At 37.9% G+C, this 26,980-nt stretch overlaps 2 protein-coding genes across 2 annotated transcripts; both read right to left on the reverse strand.

Annotated features, from left to right (window-relative positions):
* Nucleotides 1-1,195: 1,195 nt before the first annotated feature.
* LOC134742660 (proton-coupled folate transporter-like) lies at nt 1,196-26,465 on the reverse strand. The gene is made up of 7 exons (XM_063675846.1): nt 25,732-26,465; nt 23,902-24,061; nt 22,965-23,066; nt 17,138-17,275; nt 13,768-13,851; nt 3,970-4,126; nt 1,196-1,369 (listed from the first exon to the last, which is right to left on the reverse strand). Exons 1-7 carry the CDS (start codon nt 26,368-26,370, stop codon nt 1,246-1,248), a joined length of 1,404 nt encoding a protein of 467 aa, XP_063531916.1. The 5' UTR covers nt 26,371-26,465; the 3' UTR covers nt 1,196-1,245.
* LOC134742666 (odorant receptor 49b-like) lies at nt 8,982-12,751 on the reverse strand. Its single transcript, XM_063675854.1, has 5 exons — nt 11,799-12,751; nt 11,399-11,498; nt 10,830-10,934; nt 9,855-10,010; nt 8,982-9,125 (listed from the first exon to the last, which is right to left on the reverse strand). Exons 1-5 carry the CDS (start codon nt 12,605-12,607, stop codon nt 9,075-9,077), a joined length of 1,221 nt encoding a protein of 406 aa, XP_063531924.1. The 5' UTR covers nt 12,608-12,751; the 3' UTR covers nt 8,982-9,074.
* Nucleotides 26,466-26,980: the final 515 nt, after the last annotated feature.

Below are 26,980 nucleotides of genomic sequence, written 5' to 3' on the forward strand. Positions count from 1 at the left end.
TCGTTTAGGTTTCATTAAAGGAAAAGGTTACGCCAGGAGTTTATGAAGCTTTTAAAAACGTAAAAACTTACCTGGAATTTTAAGCACAGTTTTTTTTATAAAATGGGAAATATAGCTTTCTACTGCTCCTATTAGGGTGACTCTTTTGTTATTATGTCTCTGTAGCTGATGGTTACTTTCATGGTAATTGAAATCCCAAAAGAAGAATCCCGCAAAACTCTTTCTTTTCTTTGTCTCTACGAAGAACATATTCAATAGGTAAATAAAATTCTCTTCAAGTTCATCATCTACAATCTCCAGTCTGATCACAAAATTATTGCTATGGTCACATAATAATTAATGGTGTTTCATACAGAACGGACATGTTCTACCCGGTTATGCATGGCGAAACCTCACCCCACGGCAGCAGATTCTCAGATTGACAGAATGTCCGTTCTATTAGCAATGCGATGACGGGAAGTACCAAATGCAAAAGTTCATACTTGCACCCACCCACCCATGCAAATATGTGCTTGTCAATGGCAGGTAAATAACAGTCATGGTTACGTCGAAACATTGTCAACTGACTGCGCCACAGAGCTTTTACACACAATTTGATGCATGTCGTGTACACATACATGCGTATAGTATAGTCTAACGTCCTGCCTCCAATGAAATATGAATCACCATTTTATAGAATAAAGATGCTTTAGTTTTGTTTCATTCAATTTTAAAACAAAATTTAATTCTATATTCTAACGTAAATACTGGAGCCACTAGAAGTTAAATAGGTATATACTAAGGTTTTCGCCGTGTGCTAAATATAATGGCGTATAGTGGACTGTGGTCCTAAATGCCGCATAACTAACAGCGCTAATCTCCCTGGGTTGAGCAGAAGTCGGACTGACAGTTTCTGACGGGATTTAAACTGTGCTCTTCAGCTAAAACTTTTAGATTTACCCGATCGGTTACTTTTAACTCTTACTCGCAGCAAAAATTGGGTTCTAGATTTATGCGTCGAATAACAACAACAACATCTTAAATTATTTTTATTTTATTCTATTTCTATTCAAAGAAAATGTTTGTGGTTGTTAAAATATTTTTGAATTTCCAATATTTATTTTGTGTTCATTTGTGTTTGTGTCTGCAGTTGCCATTCGAAACATGACGTGTGATTATTTATTTTATTTATGTACATAATGAACATTTGACTTTCAAATAACATTTCTACAACATAAGTATTTGTTCTATATGTCATTTAACTTTTCAACAAGCTTCATGATTATCTTTATTTAAAGGTATTGCTACGGCACCATTCAGAGGTTCTGTAACCCCATTTTCTTCTCTTTTTAACCGACGTAGTTCTCTTCTGTGTTCATAAAATAGCCAGCTGAAAATAGAGAATTAAAGTTAAAATTTTGTAATACTCACGAGTCAGTTTTCTTACTTAGTTATGTGTGTGATATTTAGTTCTTACTTAGTTATGTGTGTGAGATTAGGTTAGTTTAATTTTGGTTAAGATTTTTATGTTCATAGCTTGATAGCTATTACCACAGTATAACATTTAGAACTTTAGCGTTTTGAACACATATTAATCATTATTATTTACAACGACGGGACTTAATCGCGTAAAATAAGTGTTAACTTTACCTCCGACTTTTAAAACACGTTAATCACATTTAAAATCGGGTCTATCGCGAATTTATTTTGTTACCTTTATTTACCGACGTTTCGACACAGGTTTCAATGTCTGTGAAGTTGGCATAACAAAGTCTAGCAGATCACGTTTTTATTGGAGTTCTATTAGCATGCACCACAGTTCTAGAGTTCCTAATACTTTTTAGCAATAGTTCTGGCGTTTTAATCGTAAAAAGCAACACTATGGAATTTCACAAAATGATATGCTAAGTTCACACACTAGCATATCATTTTGTTACAAATGGGATAAAAAAAATATCCTAGCCTATACACATGGTAAAAAAGAGTTCTTGACACAAAAAAGGCATCTCTGAGAACATTCACTATTTTTTTTATCTATTATTGTAATTATATGATATATGGTCGTGGTCGCGGCTAACAGTTAGCCCGAATTTAAATGTGATTAATATATTACCACAGTGATCTGCGTATTAAAGATATTCATTATTATGTTAGTTATGTATAAACAATGTAATTATACAGGGTGGAAAGACACGACGATCCTTCTCGCAAAGGGGGGTTAGTTTAAGTGATGGAGGATCGATTCGTAATGTTTAGATTTTTGTTACGAACAATTAGTAAAAATATTAAAATTAATTAATCTTCTTCTTAGTGACAACCCTACTACTACTACGTACTATCAACCTACATGTAAGTGTAATTTGACACTTATGTTTACAAAAATATTTGACATAAAATTGACATACGGCTAGTTGGGTGTGGTGGAGGATATCTTTGTCTGTAGCGTCGTAACGTCTCGGCGGCATTATAATTACACTCCCCGTATAACATAAGCAAATTGAGGTAATCGCAGGCTCCCAAGGGCATTTTGAAAATAGGTTTTTTCGCGTAATTTGCAATTTATTTGCGTCACGGTTTTATCACGGGTAAATGTGACAGTCCATTTCCAACCGCAGCTGCATTACTGCTCCGACACTACTGCAGCGGCCTGAACGCGTCGGTGTTATTGTCAATTTCCATAGTAAAATGAATGACTATATCGACTGCACGTATGGTGATTTTAACGTTTTCCCGACCGCAGCTGCACTACTGCTCCGACACGTCGGTGTTATTGTCAATTTCCATAGTAAAATTAATGACAAGGCCGACTGCACGTAGCATGGCCATTTTTGCGTATATAGTGTATTATTGCAACTGCGGCTGCAGACCGAACGTCAAATCTGTCACCTGCACTGAATTGTCTTTGGTTCACAGATACTAGTAGTTCTAAGCAAAGAGGATATTACCATATATGTTACTGAACCTAATGAGGGTTGTCACTTGCAGTATTTTGCATTAAAAGTTAACTGCCTATAACTTCAAAACGGTTACAAATATGAGCCTAGTTTCTTTAGAGGAAATACAGTACTAAATCCAAACCCTTTTGCGGAAAGGATCGTCGTGCCTTTCCACCCTGTATACACGGTGTTACTTGAGCCACTGAAAACCTGAGACACCCCAACAGATTTCTTGGACTCATCTTTAATCCGATAAATATTAAAAAAAATCGGTGTTTAGTTTTCTTAACAATCCTATTCGACTGGTCCTTCGTCGTTTCAGTGACTTCAAACAATTGCTAGTTACCATCGTAAACACTGTTAACTGACCATTTGCATACTAAGGTACTGCAACGAGATAAAGTTTACCAATGGCCAGTTGTTAAGGGTGTTGCTCATTGACAAATAACGTGTCTAATGCTAGTTATTGATATTGTTGCATTACAAACTTGTAGACTGGGCATGCAAAAATATTCGAATTTAAACTTTTGTGAGACATACTAACATTAATCATTAATTAACATGTCGCGCGAGTGACTAAAACAAGTGAGTCTAAACCGTAAAATGATTTAATGCAAGAATATTTAAAAAAATTACCCCCATTAAAATATAGCGCATTCGATTCTCCTATCGATACTGAACAACCGGTTTTAAAGGTTTTCAGTGGGTCATGAAACACCTGTATATTACATAAGCATGATACAATTATTGTGTTACAGTGAAATTACATTTGTGTCAAAAAATAAATAAAGACAGGTAGGTACTTATTATAGTTTTTGTCTTATATAGGTACGTTCCCTAAAGGGGTGAATAGTGTGTAAAAATCCGTTCCTCTGTTTAATGATTTGTTCGCGGAAAAGTTATGGAAAAAAGCAATGAAAAAGGTAGCAATACACGGAGTTTCTTTCCATGTGACCCACTTTCATTCCTCGTGCAAACTTTCGGCAAAATGTGGTATTATTTTAAGCTAAAAACTAGATTTTTGATCGTGCTCGACCCGCTTCTATCAACTTACAAGAAAACAGCGACTGCTGGTACAGACAGGGTAGTTCCCATGAGGAATATAGCGCCTGGCAGTACTTCCATGGTGTGGGTATACACGGTGGTGTATAGAGGCACGTAGATCAAAGGCATTAGGTTCTCCGTCAGCCCAAATATGGAGTTCACTTTACCTGTAGGAATTACATATATTACAGGAGGGTCATAAACAACAAACGCAAATGTTTATGCTCATTTAGGATCGTGACTGTACCTGAAGAGGGCTATTCGAGCAATGTATGAAATGAATCATATTGCTACTTTTTCGAATAGACTGAGTTCTGCAGCTTTTGCAGTGAGCAAAATCCCTCAGTTAACTGATTTGAAAACAGCTCGATTGGTATGTTTTAGTTACTTCCATAGCATTATGTCTATAACTTATCTTTCTCTTTAATTAAATTAATAAGATTTTTGGTGTACCAAAAAGGATATCGCCTATTGTTTACCGACTTCGTAATAGGTACATGCTTATCAATGACATCTTGCAGTTTTTTGTAAAAAATGTTCGTCATTTCGTTCACATCAGTTAAAGGTGGAATCCCAATCGATGTTATTTATTTAACTTTGCATTTATCATGTCGTAGTCCGCTTTAAAGAAGTTAAGTTTTTTAATAATGGTAAAACCTATTACATATTTCTCAAATTTATGTTTCACATGCAATCTCTATCTTATGTAGTTCCTAATTAGGTCCATTTCACCCTGAAAGGCGTCAAATATTATGTCCAAGGTAGATTCCCTTTTCCGACCAGAATTACCATATTGTACAGAAATTACAGAATATTTGGTTATAGGTATTATAACAAACACCTAGCCTCTCCATAAGCAATTACGAGAGCGAACTTACGTACAAATTAAAGCAAGACATGCAAATCTCACGCTAAACCGGTGTATTTGAACGAGGCTAGCATGATGAGTAATCAAAACAATCATAATAATTTTGATTTAATACACGATCTACTTAGTGCTGGTCAATCCTAATTTTAACCTAATCAGTTGAGAATTTTTTACAGCAAATTTTAGCTGCAACTATCTCGACAAAGTAAGTATCTATTATGAAGAAGTAAGTAAGTATTTTTGAGCACCTTCGCCGCTCCTATTACAGCTTCACCTCCACTTCCATCAAAAGTGTAATATGTATTTCGTCTCTCTACGAGGCACCCTTGATGCTGGAGATATTAACGGACTGGAGTCCGGCAACGGAGGCGGAAGAGTTCGGCTATGGCGGTTATCACACTGGATATGATTCGCACGTCGCTCCGATGTGCGAGCGGGGTGTTGCTATAATACGCGCATAGAGTTGTCTCGCTCAAACATCGGAGCCTTGAAAAACATTATATTGATGACCAAAATAATACCAAACTAATAGTAGGCCAGGCAATGAATGCTCAAAAAAGAGGGAAATGCTAGGAACACAATTTTTGACTTCATAACTTTGTCCCTAACTTTGTCCATAACTCCCTTCCTGGCTCAAGGGCTACGGCCGAGGACTTGATATGTTCACCTAACTAGTCCAAAAAAGTTACTAACTCCAAAATTGTATTCCAAGCATTTCCCTCTATACCTTTTCGTTGCCTTGGCAATTTCCCAAAAAAAATTTTCTCGTCAATCTTCTGCCAATTACTTTCGAACCTAACCTAATGGTCCCGCCCTCTCCATATTTGTGCGTTCTCTTCTACCTGGTGGCGTAATTGTCGCGCGCGCCACCCCACATCTGCCTAAAACTGACCGATATGACCGCGACATTCGGCTTGCGCCGCCCCGCCCCTCGTAGCGCTTAACCTCGGGCCGTGGCACTTTTTGGCCCCAGGGTAAATAGCCCCAGCTGCTTCCGGTTATTTAATATATACACCTACTGCTTCCCAACCTTTTTTAAGCATGCTAGCCACGCTTCCCGTAATCTGCCTTCCAAATATCTATCTCAACCCCCAAAGATATCCACAATCAGGGATCCAACAACAAATCTTGAGTTTTAGCAATTACCATGTAAATTTGAGAAGTTGGCGAAATAATTTAAGCCGGATTCAACAACCAATTTATATGTTAATAATTCTGGAGGTGTGGGCCGGAGTGAATTAGTCGACTTGCGAGATCGCAGGGCAGGCATTCTGTACTTTATACTTGAAGTAATAAATAAGGTTAGGTGGGTTAAGAGAAAGGGGGTGGTCTGTGAGAGAAACTATGGGACAAGAGAAACACTTGCAGGGAAAATATAAACAGTCAGAGATACTTAAATATTAAAAAACCGGCCAAGTGCGAGTCGGACTCGCCCACCGAGGGTTCCGTACTTTTTTAGTATTTGTTGTTATAGCGGCAACAGAAATACATCATCTGTGAAAATTTCAACTGTCTAGCTATCACGGTTCATGAGATACAGCCTGGTAACAGACAGACGGACAGACGGACAGTGGAGTCTTAGTAATAGGGTCCCGTTTCTACCCTTTGGGTACGGAACCCTAAAAACTAAATTAAATGATAATACTACAAGTAAACGTAATGCATAAATAAAATTAACTTAAAAATACTTACATAAAAGGACTTTCCTCATACGGTTTATCTTGCCCCGAGCAAAATAAACTATGTTTCTGTTTAACCCACCGACCTTACATCTAAAACCTTAGTTTACCATATTTATGTAGGTACCTACAATTTTAAGTCCAGTCAGTTTTCTTATCTTTATCAACATTTTCCAAGTGCCACAAAATGGTCATAGACAAAGAATACAAGTCCAAATTCAAGAAATACATATACCACGTCCTACTTTCAACGAAAATAATATTAATTATAATAAGCACACTTTAAACTCAACAAAAACATTTAATAAAAGATACGTCACCGTGTCCAACAAATCAAGTCGTACTTAACGATCTCATTTTGTGATTGTTTCTTGTAAAAGAAAAAATGCCCTATGTGGAATTACAAGCATCTAAGTATCGGTTCTCCATATCACGCCAATATTGTTCTGCTAGTAACTCTAGTAAGCGTCAAATATTCGGTTTTAGTGGGTTAATTTATTTAAAAGTTTCAGTTCTTAAACACACTGTACACACTCGTCGAGAGACACCGAGACAGGCCGAGAACGAGTATGTACATGCTGCTCCCTCCTCGTCTCGCTCTTTCTTATCTCCTCTCGCGCTTCTCCGACTGGATCGGAGCGGTGCCGAGAGTCTCGGTGAAAGGCTCTCGATGAGTGTACAGCCGACATAACACATGTGACCATTTTGTTCTTTATTAAGGCCCACAACAGCAGCCAGTTCGTCCACAAAAAGACGAAGACTGACCTCCCCACATCGGTGGGAAGCGACCCGCAACAGCCATCGCAGCCGGAAGGCGGACACGGCCTCTCATACCTACCTTTGGGGAGGTATCGAATGACATCCAGTCCAGTCTTTATAAAGGACTCGAGATCCCAATCTTTGAACACCTTGGCCGCTACGATGTGTTGATAGCGATAGGACTAGACTAGGTGGATACACACGAAACACTTGCACAGCTTTATATGTTAAAGCCTGCGCAAATAGTTTGGAAGCTCAGACTGAGCAGGGCTCTTAAGACTATCCATTGGAAATACTTGCAGTAATCCGGTAGATTTGGATTTGGGCATGCGTGGCATCTTACGAACGTGACCTTGCTGAGACATCTAAATATACCTAAAATAATATATCACATATAATAAACTTAATTTTACAATATGTTTTTAAATGCAAGTATATAAGGAAGATTTTCTCAAGAGCCTTTGGCGCAGCACATCCCACACAATATTGATTTAAGCGTGGGAATATCCCTGTTTACTGAATAAATGTGGCTATGGTCTCCAGTTTTTGTCTATAGTCTTGGATGGATAGTTGTTTCTAGAAGTCTTATGATCTTGCTAATTGGTGTGTTGTTACAGTCACTGCCTCTGCACATTATAACCAAACACTTTTCTTAAAATCAGCGAGTTTTTGGTGAACGTTTTGTAGGACCCGTACCGTTGTTCCGTGGTGTATTATGTTAGTTGAGAAATCATAATCATTCCTTCTTAATTTGGAGAGGGGACGCAGTACGTCTGATCCGTGGTAATCGGACAAGAGCTTCAGCTTGTGTGTATCTGGCTTCTTAAAGGTATTTTATTTATTAATACGTTTTCTTCTTCTTCTTGCAGATTATTTTGGTCAGGTGACGGGCGATGTTTTGTCAGATCTGGGTGGTATTTTTTTTACATTATGATCTGTACTGGGAAAATCCTAGAACTTTCTTTATTTTGAATAGAAAACTACAATGAGGCTGGGACGTTTATTATTTGTATTTATAAAAGGTCACTTAATCGAATACAGCTCGATATTTCAATCCGTTTCGGAGATCTTATTCATTTGTGGTAGGTGTAAGGCTGCGGCATTTTTTTTTATAATTCTTTAAAAGCGGGGAGCGCTGCTATTCTATAACCATTACTCCTAAATTGCTGATGGATTAGAAAAAAGGTACTAAAATTATCAAGTAAACAACAGAAACGAGCGAACCTTTATTGATCAAAGTTAATTCTATCAATTCGTCGTTAGTAATTTCATTATTAAATCCCTCCTAAACCATTCTGAAAGACTGCCCCTAAGGTCCGACCTAATTGCATAAATATGCTTTGAATTTTAAATGCCTGGTAAGGTTTTTCAAAGGTAAATTTATATTATTCTTTCATTATCAACTTTGGCCATTAGTTCCCGCTGGGAATGCCCGGATTGGACTGAGGGACGTTACCAAAATCTCTCATACCAAATTAGACAATTTTATTGTTATTCGATACAAGCTTTATTTTGATTCACGTTTTGTATTGTTTATGTTTTTCCTATTGCGTAATTAATATGTGATTTGCTAGACAACTTTCTTTCTAGGTACAGCGAGCTGCAGAATTGCATGGATACAATATGAATAGAATTCATTTACAAAGTGGCCATGCCCTTTTGCAGCTGGGTGTACAGGCAGAAACCTGCTGCTACTTAACGGAATAATTATTATACGTGCTATTTAATTTTGAATGGTGATTAAAGTGGTGGACAGTAACAGTCATCAGTATGTGTGGATGTGTAGAACGTTGAATGGGGCTTGGGCTTCTACTTTGTTTCTTTCAGTAGAGTAAAGAAACTGTAGCTGGTTTTTATTATCTGAAACAATATTATACACGCTTTATAACTTCATAATATTAAGCTTGGAATGGAAAGCGCAATTATTTGATAATGTAAAACAATATTTTCGTCTTTCAGATGGATTTTGTTTTAAGTAGGGTAGGACGGGAACTATTGAAACACGTTATGATTGAAACAAGTAAAATTTCTTGAAAATTATAATACCTATGCATGTGACGCAATACTCAGGCTATGCAGTCAGTCATTCTTAAGTCCCCGGCGAGATCGGCCGAATTGCACCTTCCCATTCAAACGTAGTTTTGCTCTCATTGTAAAACTACGTGTTGGATTGCAATGAAACTTTGCACATACAATGACATGAGGTATATCTAGGTCTGTAATTAGTTTATATAGCCCCAGTTTATAAAACAAACGAAATAGAGCAAAAACAAGTTTTGTGTGAAAAACTTAAATTAGCTGTATTTTTTAACTATGGTATCTGAAGCTACATAATTACAGACATAGATATACCTTATCCTATTGTAATTACAATTTTTCAGAGCAATGTAGCTAGTCGTTTTAAAATGAGAGTGGAACTACGTTTGTATGGAGAACCGAGCTTGCCGGGGACCCTTAAAAATGATTAAAATGTGTCACATGCATAGGTATTAAATTTTCAATAAATTTGACTTATTCAAATCATAACGTGTTTCAATTGTGCCCGTCCTACCCTACTTCCTGGTATAATTTAAAGTTTTTTTTACTTACTGCAATAAAGGTGCTAAGAGACATGTCATTACATGGTCCGGCTTTGAAACAAAGCCGTTTGGACGTGGTGTATTGCAGCAAAGCTACTTCCTTTTGTGTTTTCGCATCCATGATTATCCATTTGCTTTCAAATATACCGGAGCTAACTGATAAACTCTGTAAATAATTGTGAAAAAAAAAACGATTAACGGATTAATATCTTGTGCCCAGCTCTCGAAACAGTCGTATTTGGTCCTTCATAAAGGACGGTCGGTGCTTTACATTTTTTTGCATTTCCCTATAATTATGTCCCGTTTCAACTGGCGTGGTATTTAATCCTTTGTAAAGGCCTGCGCAAACCGGCGGACGCTAGGGGAGATCATCGAAGAGGATTTCTTCCGTGCAACGCACACTGACGAGGGAACATCCCCCACGATACCGCGAGCGCCCGCCACGCCACCGCGAGGCCGGCAGCCGGCGCGCTCGGGAGGACTCCGGCGCATGCATACTGGGTGATGCCGTGGCATGCCGGCGCCCACCGCCGCGTTATCGTCTATCAAACGGTATTTTTTGTGTTTGTGATCCGTGTGCGAGTGTCCGCTGTGTTGCGCTAAGCCTTCCCCTCCCGAGGCCCCGCTACCCCGGCGCACTCGGGAGACTCCGGCGCATATCGATGAATACCGAGATTTCCGAGGCATGCTGGCGCCTACCGCCGCGGGCCGCGGTATTGTCTAACATGCTCCTCAATGCCGCAAAGAGAAATCCTCCGTGATTCGTCAACGTTGGCATTAAAATTTATACCTTATTGTAATTAAAATAGCAGAAAATATACATTGATAAAAAAAAAATATCCTCTGCGCTCCCGTCCGCTGGTTTGCCCAGACTTAAGGCCACAGGATTGACAGGATGCCTCGAGAGGTACCTATGAAGAGTATTAAAACTAGTTCAATTATATATGTTTTTACTAACACAATTTATTATTTATTTATTACTAACCTCTTCTGTAACTTCATTGCTGAACCAATAGAATATCAAAAGTTGGACTAAAATGCCAAATACGAATAGCATGGCTGCCATCATTGCTGGTAAATCGCCTGACGCCTGAAATGATAAAAAAACTATTAAATTATATTACGTTTGTGTTTGGAATAGGTAAATAAGTAAGAAGATAGGTAAGGTTCGCTGTCGCCACTCAAGAATCTTTCTGCCCCATGTGCAATGCGTCCCGCCCACTACCACTTAAGTGGCAACTTCTTCTTGATCTCCTCGTTTCACATTCGTTCTTGCAGAGAAACCCCGAAGCATTGAGAGACCACGTCTTTGTTCCGCAACACACACTGGTTGAAAACCTTCTTTTTTAGTCTTTATATCCAGTTATAAACGACATTTAAAAATCAAAACTATCAAACCTTAATTTACACACATCTGCGAGCTGCGAGTATAGAAGCTAAAGATAATGTAAGTAGGTACACAAATAGCGAGTGGGTTATTTTATTCTGCGTAGACTATGATACCCGCAGCACAAAATGTGTGTGCACGAAACGATTAAGATTGTAGGCACTTACATTTGAGATATCTATGATGCTGGATCCTAGGTTGATTGATACCGCAATTAGGTATATAAACATCACGGATGATATCAATTTCTGGAATAATTTCTGGTGTCTGCAAATAAATGTGACGGAGACAAGAAAAGTTACAGGGCGTTGTCATTTTTCTAACGAAAGCTAACTACTGTAGCAGCAATAGCAACATAATCATGGCTACTTTATTAGAAACTATTGGCCATTATGACCTAGCAAATAAGACAGCACAGCAAGTTGGCAGCAAGAGTAGAAGGCAAGCAAGAGTACAGGAATAGGTATCTCTAAAATATCTCTTATAAGACTATAAACAGTTTTGGCTTTGTAATTCATTACTATGTAAGTACTATGAATAAGCATGCTTAATAAAATTATATCTTACTTAATGAGAGTCGTGTGGAAACGGTGACATTCTATAATATTCTGGTGACTTCGCTCTTTGCTCTCAGGGTCTATAGCTTTGGTACAATAGACGCGAGAAATCTTGAGTTGACCGGCGAAAAATATTAAAGTAGGCATTACCAACGAGTCCCAAGAGATGACGTATGAACTCATTATATTACCTACAATTGTCTGAAGAACCATAGAATAATAGTATCCTGGAGGAACCTCTTGGTTGAAAGGAACGTAAAAATGGAAAACCGGTACGTAAGTATCCGTTCCATTCTCCACAACTTGATTTTTCTGGTACGGCTCAGTGAACAAACTTATATTGCAACAGATAGCCATTAACCAAAATAGATAAATGACTCTTCTACTCTTCCTAATATACTCGTCCATAACGTCGATAACTTCTTCATCTTCGTCAGAGAGCTGTCGCCGCTCTGTGCGTGATATATAGTCAATCAGTTTCTGCCAGAGATGATGGTCCTTTCGGAAATAGATGCTCTTAGGTGTGCCCATGTGAAATGGGAGGGTTTTTAGAATGAAAAGGAGAGCACTTAGACTTAACCCGATCACACACTTTAAATACTGGCTGAAGAAAAAGGTCATGGTAATGTAAAATACCAACTGTTTGAACTGAGTGGATTTTAATTCCATGTTCGGGTGCCAGTTTCCCGTGAGGTTTATAAAGCGGAGAAACGGACCCATTGACGGGTGTTCAGGGTCTTCAAGACACTTCAGCATGTTTTGAAGTGAATAACGCGATGATTTTTTACTTCTTATTCGTTTATATCCCTCTATCGACATTTTTTAACGTTGGATGGCTTCCAAAGATAAGTCTAATGCTGTCTGAACCTATCGAATAAATGAACAACTGTCCGATCAAATATATTGAAAATTGGCGTGAGAATTCTAGTAGTGAATTGCAATACCCTTGCATGTTTGATGGCGAATATTTCAGGCATGTGATTTGTATTACGTATAATAGCAGTGCAAGACTTCTCTGATTGTAATTGTACTTGAATATTTAATTGCTATAATTTCCTTTGCCTTCTACAAAGATTATTAATCTTCATGTACAGTTAGTTGTAAATGGGTGTGCAATGCTTAATATAATTATAAAAGAACTCTCATACATTTGTTATAACGCCATTTGATATATTATTATATGTTATAATGTAATTTTTATTGTTTGTTATATTGTGATTTCATCTAAATGGTTATTAATATAATGCCTATTGTAGTACAATTTTTAAATAGTATAAAGACATGTCTTATAGTAAATTAATATCGTTTTCAAATGTTGTCTGGTGTTTTTAATGTAATACTACTCATAGAATATGTATTTCGGTATATCAAAAAACATTTTTTCCTTTTTAAATTTACAGAGGTGCAGGTATAGAAATGAAATGTTCAAATAGGTTAGCATGTAACAGATAACAAGTTCTGAGTAATGACATTCAGTTGTTTTGCTACAGTGACTTCAGCGTCACCATCTAGGAGCTACATAATTTATTGCTAGATTAAGATAAACTGCGAACAAATGATGATGGGGATTGCCATTGTAATGCTATTTTAGGTTATCTTTTGTTATTCATGTATAATATTTAATTTTATTTTCAGTCTAGATATAAAGAATGAGATAATCTTAGTTGCTAGTTTTTGTTTAGGAGATATTTAATTATCTATCATTATACTTTTCATGACTTGACCGTTGATTGGCGTTGAAACAATCATACAAACTAAGTATAGTATAGCAAAATTGAAGTAAGTAAAATCAAAGTTAAAACAAGTCGTCAATCGATTTGTTTCCAATCTCAATTCTATTAGGGGCAAAATATCGAAAAAAAATACTTAATTGCTTGTTTCCACCTTATTTTGTTGTGTCTTTTTTTAAATAGGAATCGTGCCAAAATAGTAAAACCACAGACATAAAGGAACCCCATTCTATTAAAATTGCTACTCACCCAATTCTTCTGGAGCCACTACTTTTGACATGATGGATCTCATGGCTAGAAGAGACGTTCCATTTAATATCTCCACCAAAGGAGCTGTGAATAAAATCATTTTATTAAAAAAATCCTTCACATGCTCCTCTTATGAGCGATAGGGCTTGGGCTATAGTCCTCACGTGGGCCCAATTAGGTTGGGGGACTACACATACACCTTTGAATTTCTTCGCAGATATATGCAGATTTCCTGACGATGTTTTCCTTCACCGAAAAGCTAGTGGTAAATATCAAATGATATCGTTTTATTAAGAAGATCAGTTTTGTCTGTCCGTATTTCACAGTCATTACTAAAAGTAAAAATAAAACAAGTAAAATCGACGTGATCTAATGATGCCAATTAGAGATAGGTCTTTAAAAATACTTTGTTTGTTAAGAACGGTTTGAGCATTATCGGATGAGTCATAAATGGGTTTATGTAAGTGCTCCGAAGATACGCCTGTTTGCTTGCAGGTACATGTCTTTTTGTATTATACATATTAAAGTACGGAATCCTTCATTATGCGTGGGCGGCCACGCCGTTGGCTGCGGCTTTTCTTATTTACATCTTATTGTAAACAACATACCTAAATATAGCTATCTAAAGTGGAGTTTAGTAGAAAAGACAAATAATGTAAACAAATATGACAGATTTTATTAGCATTTGACGTTTTAGCTTAAAGTTTTACGATAGTTGTTTTCATTGAAATATTATTAAGTAACATATATTTTAAATAGTAATTGTTATAAATGAAAGGTACAGAAACTCGCACTTAAACTATCGTGAGACATATTTCAAAATATTTATCAGTACGGTTTTTACTCACTATTATTTTTAGTCGCTTTTGGCGACATGTTTCGGATTCTTTGGGAATCCATCCTCAGGCACGAGTGTCCGCGGCGGTTGTTCGTCATGCACTGCCCGCGCCGCCCGCCTCGTCGCTCGTTGCGCACGCGCTGATGGGGCGGGGGCGGGGGGCGCGGGGCAGTCCGCAGATGGAGTCGTCAAGTGAAGGTCTGGTAGGGCGGCTGTATCGAACGAAGTCAAGCACACTGCACTCACTATGTCCCCGCGATCGTCACAACACACTTGCCGCTTGACCCTAGGTATTATAGGCTTCCATGCAGGTGGCAACATCCAGCCTCCGTCCCGATTGAAATTAGGGCGGCGTGAAATTTCAATCGCCTCGCGAATCTTACGCGGCACAAAACATTTCTCCCGTACCAGTAATCTCGCTTTATCGAAACGAATGAAATGGGACGCGCCTATATCGTTCGCATGCTCTGCCACAGCTGAGTTCCTGGTGTCCATGTTCTTTACGCTGCGTATGTGTTCCGACAACCTAGTGGAGACATTCCTTCCGGTCTCACCGACATACGCCCTACCACAATCGCAAGGTATCTCGTATACCCCCGGGCTCCCCAGCGGGTCCTTGTCCTTTGGAGAGCGCAGCAACTGCCTGACTTTGGTATGGGGTCGGAAGATTGTCCTAATGCTAAAACTTCGGCGTAATAGGCGTCCAATTCTATCCGTTATCCCCTTAATAAAAGGCAAGACGACAGGTGCTCTCTCGACCGTTTGTACTTGCCTTAATGTACCCGTACTTGCTGCTCGCTGACTCTGTCTCCAATTGTACCCATTGCTCTCTAATACCTGCCTTACATGCTGCAGCTCCTCTTGCACGTACTGCGGGTCACATAGCCGTAAAGCCCTATTGATGAGCGCGCGTGGAACCGAAGACAAATGTGCGGGGTGATGGTGTGAGTCAGCTTGCAGGTACCGCTCAGTGTGTGTGGGCTTCCGATACACTTTATGAGTCAACCGGCCATGCTCGTCCCGCTGCACCAAGACATCCAGAAACGGGAGTGCCCCATTGCACTCCCTCTCAATGGTGAACTTAATCTTGGCATGCCGCGCGTTCAGATGTTCGAGTAACGGGTCCAGATCCTTGTGTGGCACCACAGCAAACACGTCGTCCACATATCGCAGCCACAGTCTGGGTCTATGTGGGCAACTCTCCAAAGCCCTTTGCTCAAAATCCTCCATAAAAATATTGGCCACCACTGGTGCTATCGGAGAACCCATTGCTACCCCTTCTATTTGCAGGTAGTGTTCCCCCCGCCACACAAAGTATCCACTGGTGAGGCAAAACTCGATCAGCCTCATGTACTCGGCGAGTGAGTCGTCGCGGCTTGCCATTCGTTTTATAATCTCAATCGTTTCCGCTACCGGCACATTCGTAAATAAGGAGGCTACATCGAAACTCACCATCAACTCGTCCTCTTGCAACGTAACGCCTTCAAGTAGCTGCACAAAATGTGTAGAGTTTCGTACGAAACTGGACGTTTTACCCGTTAGAGGTTGCAAGAGTCCCGACAAGAAACGGGACGCCTTGTACGTGGGTGAATCTATCTGGCTCACAATGGGTCTCAGGGGCCAGTCGTTTTTATGGATCTTAGGTAGCCCATAAATCTTTGGGGTGGTGGGGTTTAACTGACGCAGCATTTTAGTCTGATCCTTGGCCGATATCGCACCGACTAAACTGTTGAGCCTCGATGTTACACGCGCTGTAGGGTTATACGATACTTTCTTATAAGTGTTTGGATCTCCTACTAGCTGTGTAACCTTCTCCTCGTAGACCACTGTGTCCACGACTACAGTAGCATTCCCCTTATCCGCCGGCAACACCAGAATATCCTCATTCTTTCGCAGTACTGAGAGTGCTAATTTCTCTTGCTTACTGATGTTGGGCTTAGGCAGCTTACTTCGTCGCAACAGCGAAGATACATCCTGTCGGAGGCACTCAGCTTCCCTATTCGGCACTCTATTGCGACTAAAAATAATAGTGAGTAAAAACCGTACTGATAAATATTTTGGTACAGAAACTGTTGATAAAATTATGGTTGTCCACAAAAATTGCGCGATTACGAAGAAATGAAGGTAAATTGGTTTGCCTACATTATTTGTCTTTTCTATTGAACTCCACTTTACAACAATTATTGCATCGTATGAAGGTTAAAATTATTTGTATAATTTCTTGTTCCTGGTACAAGAGGAAACATAATTTGCAAGTAAACATAGTTGCAGATAACCGACTAAACATGGATTTCTCAGTTTTTAAAGCTTAAATAATATTTTGAAACATAATTATTTCCTCATAGGTGATGTGAAAAGCAGTATTTGTCACATGGTAGCAAGATTATTTCCATCTTGGGCGTTAACACTTGAATCCCTCACTGCGTTCATGGTTCTATTAGAGTATCTCTCGCTACCGTTCAGGATTCAATGTACGCCCACGCCGTAAATATGTCATTTTGCTCACTTGTGACACAATCTACTATTACACACCCATGTAGAATATCGTTGCCGTGGCCGCAAAGCAGTATACGAAGGAGCCAAAGACCTTGCTGATCGTTGAAATGATTCCCAGCAAAGAATCGTGCCATTTCAATATCTTGCTGAATACAACGAGGGAGAACACCGTACCTGAAACAGTTGTGCCATTTCAAGCAAAAGGGTACTTATTGTCGCTTGTCATTAAGGCGTTATTTCCATATAGCTTCAATTAGAAATCAACCTTATCAACAATCGACAATGTGGTACCTTTTGGTTGAAAACGTCACAGTTATTGAGTTGAAGGCCAATTCAAACTTACATTTTGATGTCAGAATTTTGTATTTTTGACACGTACGAACGTCGAACAAGTGCGAGCCAAATGCACGCGAGAATTATAACAAAATGACATCGTCTGGATATCAAAGTGCCTGTTCGAATGGGCCTCCTGGATACACAAGTTGAATTTTATAACATTACCTAGTTAAATGAATGGAAGATGAGCAATTAGTGGGAATAATAAATTCATCAGTCATCACCTAAAAATACAATTTTCTGATTTGTGTTTTTTGAGGTTGACATAATACCACTTTATTATTTATAAAAGATCACTTACATGACATAATTTTTTTTGTTTCAGCCTATATACGTCCCACTGCTGGGCACATGCCTCCTCTCATGCGCGAGAGGGATTGGGCTATAGACATTAAATACTAAATAAATAATAATCATACGTCAATTAATCAATCTTTAAGTAGTATGGCTCCATCGGTACTGTCGATGATTTCGCCAACGTCAAAGTGGGATCCACGTGGGATCGAATTAATATTTCTAGATTTTCTTCAGCCAGTGTACGGTAAATAAAATTATGGGCCTCTAGGGCTCTAGCCAGACGCGGTTAGAGGTAGAAATACCAAATGCTCTTAGAGCACGACGCTGTTCGGTAGTTCGTTGTTGTTGTCTCGTAAAACCGATAGCTGGATTTTACGAGAAGCACGTAGCCTACCGGCCGTTGACTCCAAAATGGTGGTTAAACACGCTTTGAGATTAATTCTCCATTCACTGCACACTACCAAATTAGATTACTGTTTAATAAAGCTATCGATATTACACTTTAAACAATATTAATGAACAAAAAATAAAGGAATTAATCACGAGGCTACTATCAAGATGGCGTTCGAACCGGAAGTCTAATCATACGTCGCACTACAGCGGGCATTTTGCGGGTGTCACTTCGTAAGGTTCACAAATCAATTTTCGAGTTGTCAGAATAAAGTATTTGTACTTAGTATTTGGTACCTAGTATTTGTAATGTGCAAAGTTGTAAGTTGTGGACTAAAGTTACCTGAGTTTACTGTACTGATAACGTGATATGATATCAGTCTGTTAAATGCATGTTGAGTACATTATCATTTCACAATGTCACTTCGCAATGACTTTATAATGATGTCTGTAATGACGATACCTGTTTGCTGATTTATGGTTGTACCCACCTGACGAAGCCTAAGTTGCGGATTTGACTTTGTCAACCTTGTAAATTACTTAATTAGCTCCCATGCATGAATTTATTTTTATTTTTAGATTCATAATTTATATCGTTGGAACACCGGAAATGATAAAAATACTTTTGTAAACCTTAACATTATTTTATTAAAAAATATTTAAAATGTTGAAAATTTTTGAGCGGTTGAAACGCTCATAATTTTTGGCGCGAATTCGACAGAGCGTGATGACGTCACACGTTGGGCGGCCCAACTGACGTTTGCTACTAATGACACTAATCTGTCGAACGCGTGACGTCACGTGGCGTTTCGAGCGTTTCGCTCACTAGCTTTTCGCGGGCAAATTTTTGTACTTTTTATTTATAATTTTAAGTAATTAAATGGTAATTTAAAAACGGAAATGCATTTGTAACATGATATAACGGTAACAAAAATCCGAATAAAACATATTTCGTTCAAATATAAACTTCATGCATAAGGCTAATTGTAATGCTGTTTCGTAAACTGATTGTAAATATTAATGGATTTTGAGTCGCCAAGGTCATTGTACTTTTAATAGGACTGAATATATCGAACAAGTGTCCAATCTTATCTAACAAACATTGATCAGGAATTAAGTAGCTAAGTCCTTTTTGTTTAAATATGAAAATTATATAAGTGAGAACCTGCTAAACGTGTGCGAACTGTGTCATATTATTAACTAGCTGTGCCCGCGGCTTCGCCTGCGTGGAATTCGGTCTGTTTCAGTAAGCGGCTAATTCACCCCTAATTTATCTCCCTGTCCCCTGGAGACAGAACTTAAAGTAAAGTTGACAGATGGATACGCTAGAGGACTGTAGTCCAGATAAAATATTTTACAATTAGGTACCTACCACCAAAGATAGATATAACTCCGTAATAGATGGATACAGTCTAAGGAAAAAACGTGCCTCGAAAATCACGAAAATTTGATTCTCGATCAGATGTCGCTACTACCTTTTGCCTACTCTCGTATAGAGGGCGTTGACGGTTTCGTTTGTTATTATCTAACAATTTTAACGCATATCAGTGAAAGAACATGGGTCAAAATAAAAAAATTATTAATGCAAATAAAAAAGATCATTTATCCATATTTAAATACATTTTATCGTATTTTAATAAATCTTCATTTTTAGCTTTAAAGTGTGTCGATAGATGGCAGTGAATTTACTGTGGTTACAAAATTTACTATGACAGTACCGTTCTATAATATTATATCCTCTTTGCTACCACTAAATAAAATTACACTACAAAATGAATATTTTTTTGCCCTTATTCAAATTATATTATTTTATTTCGAACGATACAGTACCATTTTTGTTTAACGTCCTTGACTGTACCTATGCAAATCGGGTACACTACATAATTCCGAAATTTTTTATTTCGAATTTTAGAATGTCGAATTTTATCATTCCGATTTTTAAATGCTCGACCCATCAAAATTCCGACTGTCATAATTACGAATGATGAAAATCACGAAGATTTATATTTCCGAAAACCCAAAAAGCCGAATATTATAAATTCCGAACTACATAATTCCGACTATAACAATTCCGATGGTGGCAAACACCGAATTTAACATTTACGATTTTCAAAATCACGAATTCGGAATTGCCCTTATTCCGAATTAACGTGATTCCTATTTTAAATATCCCAATTTTTAAATTTCCACTTTTCTGGCAACAGTTCGTTTTCTTGGGGGTCGCAGTTCTAACCTAACCTAACCCACTTTTCTGGCAACAGTTCGTTTTCTTGGGGGTCGCAATTCTAACCTAACCTAACCCACTTCTGGCAACAGTTCGTTTTCTTTGGGGTCGCAGTTCTAACCTAACCTAACCCACTTCTAGCAACAGTTCAGGTTCGCAGGTTCGCAGTTCTGTCTAATTTATTTATGCCGAATTTTTATGCCAAACATATTTTATGCCGAATTTAACATGATGCGGCACGACAGGTACCCGTAATAATTACTAAAACGTGAGTCTTCATTTGAATATCACGGATTTCATTTTTCCGATCTTGTAAAAAACCGAATTTCTGAATACCGAATTATTTTATTTCCGATCGGACAATGATTTTTCAGAATTTAGGAATTCGGAAAAAAAAATATTTTCGGAAAAGTGTAAAATCGGAACTTTAAGCTTTCTATCAAGTGACAATCGGATTTTAAGTTTTCGGAAATAGCACATTCGTGATTTTATTCCATCGTGTTTTTAAAAATCGTAATTTTGATATTTCGGACTTATAAATAATCGGGATTATGAAAGTCGTGGTTATAAAAATCGGAAAAACATATTTCGGAATATGTGGGTGTTCCCATCAAAATCATGTCATCCAAATCGGTCCTCCAGTCAAATCAGTCAAATGACGCCGGCGGCGGGCAGCGTCTGCCCCTTTTTTTTTTCGTTTGAAATGCATCTGCCCCTACGACTTGTTGATGGTCATAGCGAAGCAGACGCTCACGGGGACCTGTAGGCGCTTGAAGCGGAACGGGAAGTTGCTCGGAATGAGAAGGATACGCGGGATGAACACGGCTTCTCCGGCGCCACACTCCGTCAGGATCTGCGCCTACATATGTATTACGTACGATATATTTGGGATCACAATCGAACTCGCGCAGGCTTGCCGTTTCAGCCGAAAGCGAAGCGACCTGCCTGGCTAGAGCGCCACTGAGTCTCTCACCGTGGTTTTTCTCAGTCTCCTGAGACCGTGCCCCTTGTGGCCGCAATGCATTGCGAGACTTTTGCGAAAGATTCGATTTTTTTCGGCAAGGCATGGTAACGCGTTTAAGTCCCAAATCGTTTGACATTTACTGAAAAATGATTTTTTTAAAGTACCCACCTTCGTGACCATTATTAAGAGGAAAGGGCACGGCCGCTTCTCCATGCCAACGCAGTCTCCATTTTTTTGGTTAAAAACTACCCTATGTTCTTCCACGGGACTCAAACTATCTCTATACCAAATTTTATCTAAATCGGTTTAGCGGTTTAAGCGTAAAGAGAAATTAAAAAAAGTTTTTTTATATTTTTTGTGTTTTCACTCGGGAATGGTGTCATTTTGATATCATAAATGAATTCGGCATACCCGATTTATACAAAATCGATACCTAACTTGGCCTAGTAGCTAAAATGATATAGTTATCAAGATAAAGTTTTTAACCGCTTTTTCACCACCATGGGGGATGAATTTTTAAAAACGCTGAAAGTAATTTTCTTGCTTTTTAATATAATAACGTTTTGCAAAGTTTTAAGTTCCTAGCTTAAAATAAAATTTGCACCCCAAGACAAACTTTCATCCCCTTTTCAACCCCTTGAGGGGTTAAATTTCCAAAAACGTCAAAATTAGTTTTTTTGTAATCGTCTATCATACCTTTCTAAGAAGTTTCAAAGCATTTGTAATGGATTCAAACTTTCAACCCCCTTTTAACCCTGTTAGGGGACGAATTCTTGAAAACGCTAAAATCACTTTTCCTGTATTATAATAATATGCTCATTATACAAAGTTTCAAGTAACGCACTCAAAAAAAAATTGATCTCCATACAAACTTTCAACCTCTATTTCACCTCCTTAGGGGATGAATTTTCAAAAACGCTGAAATTAGTTTTCTTGTATTTCAATAATATATCTTCTTACGAAGTTTCAAATTGCTAGCTTAAAATAAATCTTGAACCCCATACAAACTTTCATCCCCTTTTTAACCCCCTTAGGGGTAAAATTTCTCAAATTTTTATAGCCTAAAACCTGGCCGTGGATTTTTTCGACAGATTAGTAAAGTTTGCATCAAAATCCGTTCAGCCGTTTTCATTTGTAGCGCGGTCAAATAAACAGACAAACAGATAAACAGATAAACAGACAAACAGATAAACAGACAAAAATTCTAAAAACTGTTGGAATGTGTTCTGTTATCGATTCTAAGTATCCCCAGGCAATTTTTTTTCGAATATCTTCCATGTACAGACTTTCGACCCTCTTCCGCTTTATTATATGTATAGATAATAATAATATTCTTTATTGTGCACAATGAAACATGACAAATACAGCAAATTAACATAAAAAACTAACCAGCAACAGGCGGTCTTATCGCTTAAAAGCGATCTCTTCCAGACATTATTATGAATTAATTAACTAATAATAGCATAAAAGCATACCATCTCCACGTTGAATTGTAATAACTTCAATTTTCACAAAAGAAGAATTTTATTTTGACAAATAACTCTTTATAACTAAATATGAATCGACTAATTATATGTGAAGCATCATCACTATTTTAGCTTGCCCCCAAACTGAGCGTTAGATAACGGGGTTTAGAGTAATAACTTACTTACCAAGGGTATGAGTGACAAAATTGTATGTCTGGTAGATGCTGAACTGCAATTCATCCCACCCGAACCGATACCTCGTTGACATGTATATTACGGATAGTTCGCCTGTATTTAAAAAATGTTATTTATATTGATAGCAAGGGGCCTAGCCAAGATGTCAATCGTATATCGACAAACGCCAAACGATAAAATGTATCGGGATGACAGATGCTGCGAAAAGTCACGTGACTATTTTCGTACATTATTCAAGTTTCAATTGGCGTTTTCAACGATTGTCATGTTGGCTAGGCCCCCAGTATTCTGAACGTAGTCTAGCTGACAGCGCGGCTGTCATCGGTGCGAGCGGCCAAGAGTGCTCGCGCCAACAGTACTCTCGGTCGATTGCATTAAACTTAAAAATAAATAATTTACCCACGACACTGCATTAACTGTTATTTAAACTTATAATTTTATAAACGTAGGTATATTATACGTAGTCGCCGCTTACTAATCGATATGATTCACTGCTAAAAATGTAAGGTTCAATTAATCTTTGCACTCTAGATACTGCGACTATCGAAAAAAAAAAAACAGAATAGGAATAGTAGAATGTTATCTTGTTCGTTTAAAATATCTATTGAGACCCGTTTCTGATTTGCGCGTTTATTATGTTTTGTTATTTTATTTTCCTTTCAAAATGTATGAAATAAGACCCCAATTATATAATTATTGATTTAAACTTTCACGATTTTTATTCATTATTATTCACAACGACGGGACTTAGTCGCGTAAAATAAGTTACGCGAGTTAGTTATTAGTTACTTATTTTACGCGATTAAGTCCCGCCGTTGTGAATAATATATAATATATAATTATTGTACAGAAAATGAAGAAAATTGAATACAGAAATTTCTTTTCATATAGATTATAAAACAATTGAGTATAAATATCATAGGCTCACCATACGCAGGTCCAAATAGGACGCTTACTATGGCCAACATGACGCAAATGCGTATGCGCCGATTATTCGGTCCCTTCTTAAACACGACGCGCACCGTCTCCCTGATGTTTGTGAAGTCAAAGAAGAGGCGGATGAAGTAGACGAATCCTCGGCCGTCATGCTGGAATCAGTTTGGTTACATTAAATCTTTATCGTTGGAAACTGATAGCATTTCATGTAAAAGTTAAAAGTATTCGGTAGGTGCCTTTTCTCTGCAGCGGACTGTACTTCATTAGTTGGCATAATAATACATATTCTTGTCTACTTATAATACATAAAGCCACTATTAAAAATTTCAACCATTCTGATGATGCCTGGTATACGCCAAATAACAGTTAGGATTTACTGTAATCATAGATTTATTCAATTAAATGGTTAATTTAATGACATATTCACAATTAAATTACGCTTTGTCGAAAAACAGGTACTTTATTAGTAGAAACCGGCTTTGCAACTATCTGTGTACCTACTTTTACAGAGTGCTGAATCAAGCTTTTCAATCTCGTACCTTACTTAAGCAACTCAGCAAGCTCCGTTGCTTAAACACGGTACTCGACTGAAAAGCTCTCTATTATATCACGATTGTATAAAATACTATTTGGATTTTAGGATTACTAGAATATAAAGATACTTTTAATTTAAATAATTATCAGGTTTTTTATTATTACATTTTCTGTAGGAGTGATAGGCAGCTTTTTCCTTGCGCATTCAGGGACAGCTTTTTACGGAACTGTTTTTCATATTTGCCTGCACCATCCCAACACCTGCTCGAGTAGTAAAAGTTTTTTGGCTGTTTTATCCTTCTCTTTTAATAGACTTTTGATTTGAGCGCATTAATAGTCGAGAGAACGGCACGGCAGGCAGGACGTATGGTGGTCTTACTTTGCTCACCGTCTATTACAAAATGCAACTTTTTGTACGAAGGAAATTGTATGATTTTCGACTTGGCCTAGAAATTAATAACGCAAATTTTCGGTTACTTTAGCTATACTAACTTTTTTACGAATACTATGTTTGTTTATAGTTCGTTTCACTTTAGCCGCATATGTACCCGAATTTTTCACGATAAATATGACGGACATACGGGGGCGGGGGGCGAGCGCAAAAGTGTGTGTTAATATATTTTCTTTTTTTATTGTGGAACGTACCACATTATTACAGTCTATAAATTATATATACAGATGTCAATCACAATGAAAAAATCAACGATGATCAACTCTGGTCAACGTGGGACTCGAACCCACATCCTTGGATTGCCGGTCCAATGCGTAGATCATCGTTGATTTTAAGTGTATCGAAAGCAAGCATGGAGGATGTTGAAAATTTTCTTGCCATTTGGAAAAGTCAAAATTTCAGTGATCTCTTCTATTTACCGGTGTAACGTCGCATAGCGTAAAACAAGAACTATTTATATTGGAATATTTAATTGAATAATATGACTTTTAACTGCTGTAAGAAAGCCGTCGTCGTCTTGCTTAGGAATAAAATTACAGCCGTTTGAAATTTACAGTTTTTTTTTCGGCACAGGCCTTTTTGTAAAGCTATTAACGAATCGGTAGTATATTTTTGAGCCGTAGTCTCAGCCGATACTTGTGTTATGTTTGCACAATCAATCAATGTGTACCGGATTTATTACATTATGATGGGTGGAATTGACTTTATACACGTTGTAAACTACTACCTAGTTCGGCCTGGCCAGCCACATTCGAGCCTATAATAGCTGAGGTCGCCGTCATCGAAACCGATGAGGAGGACTATATATATAAACTACTACCTAATTTAGAATGTTACCTGTTTCTGTTCAATACTTCTTTTCGCTTCTTTGATCCAATACAAGTTGTACATAAAATTGATGAGATTTAAACATCCAGACAAACTGTAGCACCAGTAATAACCATAATGTTTCAGCAAGGGGCCACCAATCGCCAGACCCACTGGAATAGCTACTGAGTGAGAAAAGTACAACAGACCGATCCTAAACGTTCTCTCTTCTACGCTCGTCACTTTTGCCACGTAAGAAAAGGCTGTCATCAGCACACACGCGTATCCTCCTCCCAAGCCTTCCAACAAAGCTTCAGCCATCACGAATCGATACAGGCCAGTTTCTCTCATAAAATAAACTTGCACCAAATTATTCACGCATATGAGCATCTGTGCCACTATTTGGATCATTGGTATAATCTTTCTATATCCAGTGTTATCACTGAAAAAACCTGTCAAAAGTAGCAGGATGCACGGTACACTAAGTATCGTGTACGTTCGCAGGGTGACACTGGGTGCTACGTATTTCTGCAGAATTTCTTCGTGATGTTTGAGGTTTTCACTTTGGTTTTGAAGTCTGAGAGAGGTACAAATATCGTCACCAAGGTTTAAGTTCACTCTGCATGCTTTCTCTAACATCACATTTTGGGAAGTTGCTAATGTTATCATGTAACACACTTGATATAAAAATACCACAGGTTCGTATGTGGCAGTCTTCAAATTCCATCGACATTTTTTTAATCCAGCAATTTTCTTTTTTTTAAGTTGACAATTTTCGGAATTATCTGACTCATTATGGTGTGACTTTACAAGATGTTCCGCCATGTATGTTCACTTTACACTTGCACAAACAGTACTGGCAAAAAATGTTATAGTAGGTTCTTAATGAATTCATGGTCACGCTTATGTAATGGAATGAAATAACGGCATATTGCGTTTATCTATTTATCTACACACAACCCTCTATGATGCGTTCAAAAACCGCAAATTACTTACATTACCTTACCTTAAATAAATAAATTTGAAACTATTGTTAAAACATTTTTTTATACTTAGGTACGTTATAATTTTATTATTGCATAATAATAACGTCTATATCGATGTAATAATAACATTCAAATTTCTAACATTCCTGTAAAACAAAGGAATTTGATTTGATCTCATTTCTACCCAGTAGCCAGGTAGCAAAGTGACGTCAGCGACGTACAAGTGACGTATTAGTCGAGATGACGTTTTATTCAGAATGAAATGTTAACTGCACAGTGTAATCAAGTGCCGC

This window comes from Cydia strobilella, chromosome 7 (assembly GCF_947568885.1).
Source record: "Cydia strobilella chromosome 7, ilCydStro3.1, whole genome shotgun sequence".
Lineage (NCBI taxonomy): Eukaryota > Metazoa > Arthropoda > Insecta > Lepidoptera > Tortricidae > Cydia > Cydia strobilella.